This window comes from Mercurialis annua, linkage group LG4, assembly GCF_937616625.2.
Source record: "Mercurialis annua linkage group LG4, ddMerAnnu1.2, whole genome shotgun sequence".
Classification (NCBI taxonomy): domain Eukaryota; kingdom Viridiplantae; phylum Streptophyta; class Magnoliopsida; order Malpighiales; family Euphorbiaceae; genus Mercurialis; species Mercurialis annua.
In genome coordinates, this window is record NC_065573.1 from 25,583,335 (window position 1) to 25,593,356 (window position 10,022).

A 10,022-nucleotide genomic window follows, 5' to 3' on the forward strand; every position below is an offset into this window, starting at 1 on the left:
TTGAATCTAAAATGCCATATAGTGCTTATTGTGCTGCCCATTTATCTATTTTTCCTATTAAAGTATAACATGTTGTGCTACAAACTGACTTCCTCGTGCTTTGGTCGCGAAATTTATCCTACATTAAGGTAGCACTCAATTATTGGTATAAAATGATCTTCATCTCAGCGAATTACACCAATAAACCCGTGACATGTCGGTACCATGTATGAATTTGAAAAAAATGGTAATTCGTGCATGAAAATGAAAAAATTTAAAATACGTGATTAAAATAAAATAAAAACGTATAAAATGGGTGAATTTTTATGACATTAACCCTTATATATAAGTAGGTACATGATATAATTAAAATAAAACAACTATCAACCACACATTATGAATTTTAATTATGATTATTTTTCCTTAATTAATCAAAACAAGGAAAAAAAGCAAGTTGAGATTAATTATTAAAAAAATTCAGTGTCTAAATCATTGTAAATATATTATAATTAACTATTTTATATCAACTGACTACTAATAACACTAAAAATAAATTTCAAATTATTAATATAACTTATTATATTGATTCACATAAATAAATATATCATTTTCATATACTATTATTATTTTACTTGCTACTATGATAATACAATCTTAATAAATATAATATTTATTTTATATTTTTAGTATATCAATGGATTAAAATTAATTAGTTTGTTATCTGTGATATATTTTAAAAATTTGAAATATTATTATCAACGAATTATAGTTCGGATAGTATAAGCGTTGGACAGCAAACTGTCGAAGTTATGGGTTCGATTTCTTCCAAATTATTAAAAATTTAAAATATTACTTCAAAATAAAATATTAAAATTATAACTTGAAAAAAATAGGACACCAATAATTATTTGAGAAAATTACGCATTAATTAAGAATGCGGTAAAAAATAACCAAAATGCCCACACATTATAAACTTTTCAGCTCTGACAATTGATGTTTACATTAATTAGCTTAGGTGTCCAATTTATTTCTTATTCTACCAACTCATCCCCTGGCTGCCACGTGTATACACACCTAAAAGAAAATTGCATGTGACTAACGGTTATTTTCTTATTTCCTCTCTCTGATTTTCTTTCTTTTAAAATTCTTCTTGCTTTCTTTTCTCACACGATCTTCTGTTTGTTTTCCATCTCCCCACTACTCCATTACTGCCGGTTAGTTTAAGCAGTTGATTCTCAGTCGTTTGTCTATAAATACCGATAATGGTTGCTACTAGATCTTCTCCGAAACCCATTTCAAAAGTTCCTGAAATTCTCACAAAAATGAAGCGGAAGTTGGTGAAAAAAGGAGAATTAGTTGCTGATGGTGGTGATTCTGGTTTACTACAGACTGAGGCTGTTGGTAATGTGAAAAAAAAGGGTAAAATAGGTGAAAAGGAAACTGGCAAGAAAAGGCGTTTGAATGTCGATGTTGGTGCTGCAGATATGAAGAATAAAAAAGGAACAATAACTATTGAGGAACCTTCTCGTTTAGTTCAGGTAATTTTGTGTGGTATTTTGGATTTTAATTTTTTGTATCTGTTTATTGTTGATGTTTTAGGTTGTTAGGTTTTTTTTATTATTACTTTTGAGTCTATTATGTATAGTTAAGGTATCTGCAATCCAATCTATATGTTTTCAAAATAGATTTTGTTTAAATATTAGTCTTCATTATGTATTAGAAATGTGTTTATTTTGTATTCGTTTGCGCAATTGTAATTTAGTGTTATGTGTTATGGTTTTTTGAATTCTGATCTGTTGTTTTTGTGATGTTATATGTTTTATGTTTTTAATTGTGTTTAGGTATCTGCAATGTGTTTATTATGTATTTTTTAGGTATTTTCTTGTGTTCATAATGTATTATTATGTATTTGTTTGCAGAACTGGGATTTTGTGTTAGCTGTTGAGGACCGTTATAGTTGTAGAGTTGCTATTCCTTTTAGATACAAAATTATCGAAGATATTAAGAAAACTTTGTCTCCTCGTCAGTTAGAATTGTTTTCTGAGACATTTCTTGGTAATTTTCTCAAATTGGAGCCTTTTGTTATTCAGCCTCAGTTGTTTCATTCACTTTTTATGCGTGAAGTTAAGCATCCAAATAACAGCGAAATATGGTTCAAGGTTTCTGGATATAAGCTTCGATTTAGTATAGAGGAGTTTGCTCTCATAACCGGTTTGAATTGTTCAGGTGATTGCAATACGCTTTATTCTGTTTCAAGCAATAAGTTAGTTGCAACTTACTTTCCTAATAGCTCTATTACTCGAGAGGGTTTAGGTGTTGTGTTTTTGAACACTTGTTTTAAGAGTGATGAAGATGCTGTTAAGCTAGCAATTATCTATTTGTTTGAGTGTTTTCTATGTTCTAGCGAAATAAATTCTCAGTTAGTTAGTAGGTTTCTCTTGGATATGGTTGATAGTGGGGATTTCAATTCTTTTCCTTGGGGTATTTTGGTCTATCGAAACACTGTTGTTGACATGAAGAATAGGCTTGTTAGTAAGCAGCCTATGATGTACTATAGGCTCAATGGTTTTCCATTAGCACTACAGATGTGGTTTTATGAAGTGTGTCCTGTTGCTGCTAACAAGATTTGTCTACTCAATGATAAGGAGCCATGTATTCCTAGAATGCTGAAGTGGCATATTCCTTCTAAAGTCACTGTGACTATTAAGATGTTAGAAGAAACGTTCTATCATATGTCGCGTGAACAGGTCTGTATGTTTATTAAATAGATTTTTTATGATTTTTTATTATTATTTCAGATATGTATCTGATATGTATCTGATATGTATTGACTTATTTAACTATTTGTTTCAGTTGAAATTGAAAAACCTTGTTCCTACTGTTGATGAAAAAGCCATTCTGAATATTGTTGGGTTTTTTCAAACTGGAAAGACAAAAATTGTTGAAGATGTCAAAGATTCAAGTGATGATGAGATCCTTGGTGATTTTTTGAAATTTAAGAAAGAAAGAAAGATATTTTCTGAATTGAAGAAGTCTGTAGATACTCTTGTGCTAAGTGAATCTGATACCAAAAAGCAGTTGAAGTCTATATTCCATGCTTTATATGTGATTGGAAAGCATTTAGGCGTTGAGAAGCAGTTTGATTTTGTTCCTAATGCAAATGAGGATGTCATTAATGAGGGAAAAAAGCTTGACGATGCAAATCAGGATGGCATTACTGAGGAAAAGAAGGTTAATGATGCAAATGAGGATGGCATTACTGAGGAAAAGGAGCTTGATGATGTAGATGAGGATAATGAGATATAATTAATGTATCTGCTATGTATCTGATGTCTTTTTTAAGTTTCTAATGTATTTTTGTATATTTAATGATTCTGCTATGTATCTGATGTCTTTTTTACATATTAGGGTAGTGAGGCTAATGAGGATTTGCAAAATGTTGGTGATCCTGTCACAGATTTGAAAAATGTAATGCAATTTTCAGTTTTTCAGTTTTTATGTATCTTATATGTATATTCTATTTTAATGTTTTTTCCACCATTTTGAAAGGACGATGATGTGTCGCCCATTGAAGTTGGTGCTGTTGATAAGAATATTGAGAAAAGGATTGAGGAGGGGAAGAAAAATGATGATACTAACAACGAAGGTGTTGAGGACGAGGAGAAGAATGATGATGAAGCTGATGGTGAGGAATCTGATGAGGATGATTCTGCTGGTGACGATGATGGTGGTGACGGTGATGCGGGTGGCGGTGCTGCTGTTGGCGGTGCTTCTGGTGGCAGTGTTGCAGGTGGTAGTGTTGCTGGTGCAGGTGGCGGTGGCGGTGCTGCTGGTGACGATGGTAATCGTGGTGATGCTATTTTAAAAAATGTCGAGGTAAATATAATTTGGACATGTTTTATGTATCATTTATGTATATGTTATGTATCTGATATTCTATATAAATGTATTTTTTCAGACTGCTGATAAAAATGAAGGTGTTAATGAGATTATGGATGTTAAGAAGGTTGTTTTGTTGGCTGATGAAACCCCTGCAAATGTTAAAAGAAGCGTGAAGCCAAGTCATATTATGCAATCTCCATTTTTAACTGAGTTCACTTCCGGTGACTTTCAAGTAGAAGAAGTTGGAAGTACTTATGTTGTTTCTAGAATGTTTCCGTTCAATAACCACATCGGAGATGTTTTTATGAGTGAGGAACTGATTGTGTATGATAATTGGGTCAAATATGGACTTTTGAGATTTGCTAAACTGAAAGAGTAAGTCGCTTTTTTTCCTTTTTGTGCTATATTATTATTTTCAAATAAATTTGATTTTTTATGTATTTTTTGTTCTTGTAGAGGAAGATTTTACAGGGAATCTACTAATGAGATCATTCCTCCATTTGATTTTGGCGTCTCAGTAGTTTCTAAGAAGGATTTTTTTCATGTGCTTGATGTTGGGGGGATGTCGTTGACATCGTTGGTATGTTTTTTCTCATACATTTTTAAAGCATAACTGATATGTGATTTTATATATATCTGATACATATCAGATACATATATAATACATAACTGTATACATTTATAACTAATTTTGTCATATATGCTGATACTGTTTTTATCATTGAAGCATATGGACATTTTGTTCTACTATCTGAGGAAAAAAGGGAAGTATGATAGCAGTGTTACATTGAAGTTTACTACAACCGACAACCATTTTGATCAGTGTTTTCAGTCATTTGCAAATACGTTTGAAGGCTCCAACTATGATGAAGACTTGATTTATCCTGATCATATCGTTTCTCAGTATATTAATGGTCATCATATGCTTGCGAATACACCATGGAATCAGTGCGACTTTGTTTTCATCCCCTTTCGTGTGTCGGCTAATAATCATTGGGCTCTTCTTGTATTGGACATGAAGTTAAGGAGGCTGACTATGTACAACTCTCTACGGACAATTCTGAGTGCATCTTCGTGTCGGAATGTTGCATATATTTATTCAGTTGTTCTGCCGTATTGCCTCGACAAGCTTAATGTTTTCAAAACCAATCCTGCTTGTGACTTGTGTTCACCTTTTTTTACCACTCAAGGCATGAATGATCCTTTTGATCTGGTTATAGAAGAGAAGCTTCCATACCAAAAATTCAAGTCAGTTTGATTTGTTAATTTTATTATGTTTTTAATTCTTTTTTTAGTAGCTGTTTGTTTTTCTGGATACATAATTTATACATAGTTGACTGTTTTCTTTATGTAGCGATTGTGGCATCTACGCGTTTACTTTTGCTGAGAAAATTGCCTACGGTAAAGAAGATGAGCTGTCAAAAGAAATTGATGTTTCAAATCAACGAAAACGTCTCAGTTTTTCATTTTATCGATATGGAAGTTGGAAGAACATGTATAATGTTGTAAGTGCTTCTGAGAAAGATTCAGGAAATGGGAGAAAAAAGCGTGCATACAAGGGAAAAGGGAAGAAGAAGTTGGTGAACTGATTTTTAAGGCTCTTTTTATGTTTTAAGGATTACTTGAACTTATATTAGGTTTTAATTTGTGTTAATGGTACATTTTTTATGTGAATTGTTGTTTGAATTTGTGACTTTTAGTATTATATAATGTTCATTTTGAAAATGCATTTATTGTTTTGGTTTATAGTTTTTCTATATAAAATGTATCAGATATGTATAGGTCATATAACTGGAAATAATATATATGTACTATACATATCGGACACATATCGTATACATATCCGATACATATATTCTGTAAAGACATTTGAATATAAAATATACGCATTTCAGATACATGTTTTATACACATTTGATACAAATATTTTTACAAAGACATGATATAAACATATGTCCTGGTTCATGTGTTTGTTACTTCAATATTCAGTAGAATAAAGATCAAAATATGTAATAAAAGTATAAAATTGTCACATGAATCAGCATGTAAATATAGATGTTATAACAAAGTTTAAATGTTGTATGAAAAAGGTATCAAGAATAAAAGATATATGTATCAAGCAGCTTGTGGCATGTTTCTGCATGTTTTCTTTTTGTGACTAGCTTTTGGCATGTTTCTACATGTTTTCTTATTGTGACCAGCTTGTCCGCACTTTCCACAATTGCCATTCTTTGATTTCCGTAACACTCTTGTATCTTCTCTTTTTTGGTCTTCCGGTTCTTGTCATATGTTGTGGTGGAAAGACGATCATGTCCTTTACTTCTTGTGGTATCTTCCATTCATCTTCTTTTTCAATTGGAAATACAGTTTCACTGTATGTTGCTAGCATACTGGCTGTTGTATAGTATTTTGAACAATACTTATAAGGCTCTTGGTGCATTTCATTTAGAATTGCTAAAGCATGTTGGCAAGGTATTTCATCGATTTCAAACTTGTTGCATGTGCATGTTCTCTCTTTCATGTCAACTGTATGTTTCCTTCCATTATCCTTCACTGTGATCAGTTCATTTGTAGAGGGTTTTACCTGAAAAAGTGCATATTAGTAAAACTATAAAGATAGATATCTAAATTATACAACACAGATACATGGCTGATACATTAATAAGACTATAATGTAAATAAAATTTTTATGTATCAGTTCTGTATAATTTATGTATCTGATATGCTATATAAATGTATTTTTCAGACTGCAGATAAAAATGAAGGTGTTAATGAGATGATGGAATTCATACCTGTAGCTTTAGTGAATTTGTATAATTATATGAAAGTATTTTTTCATAAACTGGTGTCAGTGTTGTGCGTGTTTGCATAGCGATGTTTCTATGCGTATATGAATACTCTTGTTGGAGGTCATGTAGGTGCATAAGGAGAGTTGTAACAGGCAGCTCTCTTGCATGTAGTATTGCTGCATTTAATGACTCAGCCAAGTTAGACGTCATTGTTTTGAATCTGTTGGTGTAGGAATGATGTCTTGACCATCTTTTGTAACCGATACCTTGAAGATACGGCTTAATTCTTTCATCTAGCTTATCTAACTCTTTCATGTGATAATCAAATTCAGATTCTGTATATGCTCTCACTGCTGCAAAGAATGGATCTTTAATTTTCTTTGCATTCCTCTTGAAATGAGTCTTGATGTTATTTAAAAGGTGAAACATACATATTCCATGTGTTGCTTCAGGATAAATTTTCTTGACTGCTGAATCAATGCTGATATGTCTGTCAGATACAATGCAGATACCTTCTCTTGTGCCAAAAGCTTCCCTGAGTTGGGTGATGAAATATTCCCATGATAAGTCATTTTCTGAATCGACTACACAAAAAGCAAGAGGGAATAGTTTTCCGGCTGCATCTTGTGATGTTGCAACAAGTAGTGTTCCACCAAACGCCGCTTTTAAAAACGTCCCATCAACAACAATTATAGGTTTACAGTGCTGCCAACCTATAATAGAAGCTTTTAATGCAGTAAAAGCATACAAAAATGAGTTGTTTTCTCTCACCTGAATGTCTACAGCAGACCCGGGATTCGTAGTAAGAAGTTTATAGAGAAAAGCAGGCAGCAATTTGTAAGAATCAGCCGGGTTTCCTCTTATCATTTCTAATGCTTTCTCTTTTGCTCTCCATGCTAGCATATAATTTATTTTGATTCCTTTTAAAGCTTCCATGTCATTCTTTATGTCTATTGGAGTATAGGTTGTTTTGACATTCAGATACCTCATTTTGATCGATTTAGCAATGTGTGATGAGGAAGCTTGCCTTTGAATACTGAATCTTGTATCTATTGCACATGTGTGGTTCATATTTTGTTTCCGAATGATGAATTGGCATGCTTCTCCATTAGTTGATGCTTTCAGATACCAATCACATTCACTATCGATACATTTAACCAAAATACTTCTTGGACATGATCTGAGAACCCTTCGATGATAGTGATGTTTGATAGCATGAAATTGCAAACATGTTTGTAAAACTGATTTGTCTTTAAAAGACTGACCTGTTTTGAATTCTATATCTTCTATTGGCACATTTATTGTTTGTTGAACCCTCTCCTCTGTTTCCTTTTCCTTTTCTATATTGTTGATTGTTTCAATGGTGTCTTTCAAAAGAAGTTTGCTGTACTGTTCCTTTTCATATAATGTATCAGGATTGTTTTCGGAATGTATTAGAGACGTATCCCAATCTATCTCATTTGAATATAGATTCTTGTTGCAGGCTGAATATGAACCTGTTGAAATGCTACTTGTAGTTTGCTGCTGTAAATGTATCTGTGGTGTATCATCATGCACTATTATGCAAAGAGGATACATAGTGAAATCAGTTTGTTTTTTCTTGATTTCCAAGTAGAACTTGAATCTTGAATCATCAATGATCTTTAGAGGTGGATACTCAGTTTTGACTTGATACCTTATCTCAATTTTTTGATATACTAAATTCAATCTCAGCTCTTCTGATATTAGATTCACAAGATTCAAATATGTTAAATCTTGTGGAATCATGACTCCAATAACTTCAAATTCTTCATATCTATTTGCCTCTACCCATTTTCCACTGTGTTGTATCATAACTAGAACAGATTCCATCTATATACAATTTTAAATCCAGATTTTATTAGTAACTATATTATTATTTTCAGATAATTATATGAAAAAAATAAAATTAGAGAAGCTTACCTCTTCCTGTAGACAATGTATCTGTGATGTTTCCTGTGTTCTTCAGATGAATCTTCAACAAGAGGAATTATAAGTATCAAAGATTTTTCTCAGATGCTTTTAACAAAGAATTTGAATACAGAATGTATTAATGATGTTTCTTGTGTTCTTCAGATGAATTTTCAACAATGAGAATGTGTCTGCGATGTTTCAGAGATGTTTTTACTATAGAATTTTGAATTCAGATGAAGGAAATCGTATAATAATGAATCTATAGAATCTGGTGATGATGTAGAAGAAGAAAACTTAAAATTTGCCTATTTTCTCTCTTTTAATTTACTGTGTTCTGTGTTGTAGGTGATTAGCTCACATAGCAAGCTGATGTGGAGCAAATTAATTGGTCTGCTCTTATAGAATGTCACGTGTTTTGTGTCACACGGAGGAATGATTTTGTTTGTTACAAACTTGACACATGTCCTCTATTTACTGGTTTGGTTATAATATGTAAACTTTTGCCTTTTTTTAGTATCAATGTTATTTTTTAGATTGCTATGTATTTTGGTTATTTCCTATTTAAATAGTAATATTTTTGTGGTTTTCTCTAATTATTTTAATATTTTAAAATTATTTACAAGTTTCGGCTCAGCTTATATAAAGCCCATAAAACAATAAAGAACATCACTTTACTCAATTTCATAATCCAAGAACATAACAAAAATATTTAAAAAAGTCTTTTACTCACATAACCAATTTTTCTAATTTTTTTTATTTTTATACTGCTCATATTTTGTATCATTAAAATAGGTACACGGAGCAAACTTTTTTTTTTTATACGGCATAATTTATACTCTCCTCTTAAATAAATTCTGATAATTTCAATTATTTTCTCTCTCCTCATATTTCTCTGTCATCTTTCTCAACTCACCTTTTACACAATTTATTCTTTTTCTTCATTATCAGTTCTTCGCCTTCATTCTAATAGATCGGCATCTTCAAATTTGTTTTTCGCACTCCGTCTCCGCCATTCCACCTTTGTCTCGTCGTCGAAATCACTTTTTCCGCTCGTTGTCATTGTCGCCGTTTTCTATTTTAATTTCATCAGATCTAAAATTTATTGTTTCTCTTCTTTTTTTTCGTTTTAGATCTACATACACGTAAACTAATCGGAAACTGTTCCAATACGTACCAAAACAAAAGCTCGATGAAACAGTCAGAAAACCTCGGATATTACACATATCATTTGATTTTCAAACCTGATGTACGAGAGTATGAATTATAGTATATGTGGGAGGCTCAGAGTTACTTGCTATAATCAAAATTTGCATGTAAAAAGTGAAATTAATACGAGATGGACTTGTGTTGGGTCTGATGTATAAAAATTATGAACAGAGGGTAAAGTCGTCCTTTGAATTTGTATTTTAGAGTCAAATAAGCCACTTTTAATGTTTTAGT

At 31.8% G+C, this 10,022-nt stretch overlaps 3 protein-coding genes across 3 annotated transcripts; 2 read left to right on the forward strand and 1 right to left on the reverse strand.

Annotated features, from left to right (window-relative positions):
* Nucleotides 1-886: 886 nt before the first annotated feature.
* Nucleotides 887-3,379, forward strand: LOC126677936 (uncharacterized). The gene is made up of 3 exons (XM_050372752.1): nucleotides 887-1,517; nucleotides 1,899-2,726; nucleotides 2,833-3,379. Exons 1-3 carry the CDS (start codon nucleotides 1,242-1,244, stop codon nucleotides 3,283-3,285), a joined length of 1,557 nt encoding a protein of 518 aa, XP_050228709.1. The 5' UTR covers nucleotides 887-1,241; the 3' UTR covers nucleotides 3,286-3,379.
* Nucleotides 3,369-5,210, forward strand: LOC126677937 (uncharacterized). Its single transcript, XM_050372753.2, has 5 exons — nucleotides 3,369-3,447; nucleotides 3,529-3,820; nucleotides 3,938-4,236; nucleotides 4,318-4,441; nucleotides 4,589-5,210. Coding segments are annotated over exons 1-5 (1,248 nt in total). The 5' UTR covers nucleotides 3,369-3,445; the 3' UTR covers nucleotides 5,120-5,210.
* An 839-nt stretch (nucleotides 5,211-6,049) lies between these two features.
* On the reverse strand, nucleotides 6,050-8,734 carry LOC126678486 (uncharacterized). The gene is made up of 3 exons (XM_050373381.1): nucleotides 8,592-8,734; nucleotides 6,654-8,501; nucleotides 6,050-6,445 (listed from the first exon to the last, which is right to left on the reverse strand). The coding sequence occupies exons 2-3, from the start codon at nucleotides 8,499-8,501 to the stop codon at nucleotides 6,050-6,052; spliced, it is 2,244 nt and encodes a 747-aa protein (XP_050229338.1). The 5' UTR covers nucleotides 8,592-8,734.
* Between the last annotated feature and the right edge of the window lie 1,288 nt (nucleotides 8,735-10,022).

What these genes read in the sequence shown, in the direction of transcription:
- LOC126677936 (XM_050372752.1), top strand. Translation starts at nt 1,242, where the DNA reads ATGGTTGCTACTAGATCTTCTCCGAAACCCATTTCAAAAGTTCCTGAA. An exon ending in AACCTTCTCGTTTAGTTCAG is followed by an intron (nt 1,518 to 1,898) that starts GTAATTTTGTGT and finishes ATTTGTTTGCAG; the next exon opens with AACTGGGATTTTGTGTTAGC. An exon ending in ATCATATGTCGCGTGAACAG is followed by an intron (nt 2,727 to 2,832) that starts GTCTGTATGTTT and finishes TATTTGTTTCAG; the next exon opens with TTGAAATTGAAAAACCTTGT.
- LOC126677937 (XM_050372753.2), top strand. An exon ending in AGATTTGCTAAACTGAAAGA is followed by an intron (nt 4,237 to 4,317) that starts GTAAGTCGCTTT and finishes TTGTTCTTGTAG; the next exon opens with AGGAAGATTTTACAGGGAAT. An exon ending in GGATGTCGTTGACATCGTTG is followed by an intron (nt 4,442 to 4,588) that starts GTATGTTTTTTC and finishes TTATCATTGAAG; the next exon opens with CATATGGACATTTTGTTCTA.
- LOC126678486 (XM_050373381.1), bottom strand. Translation starts at nt 8,501, where the DNA reads ATGGAATCTGTTCTAGTTATGATACAACACAGTGGAAAATGGGTAGAG. An exon ending in CAAATTCACTAAAGCTACAG is followed by an intron (nt 6,446 to 6,653) that starts GTATGAATTCCA and finishes GCACTTTTTCAG; the next exon opens with GTAAAACCCTCTACAAATGA.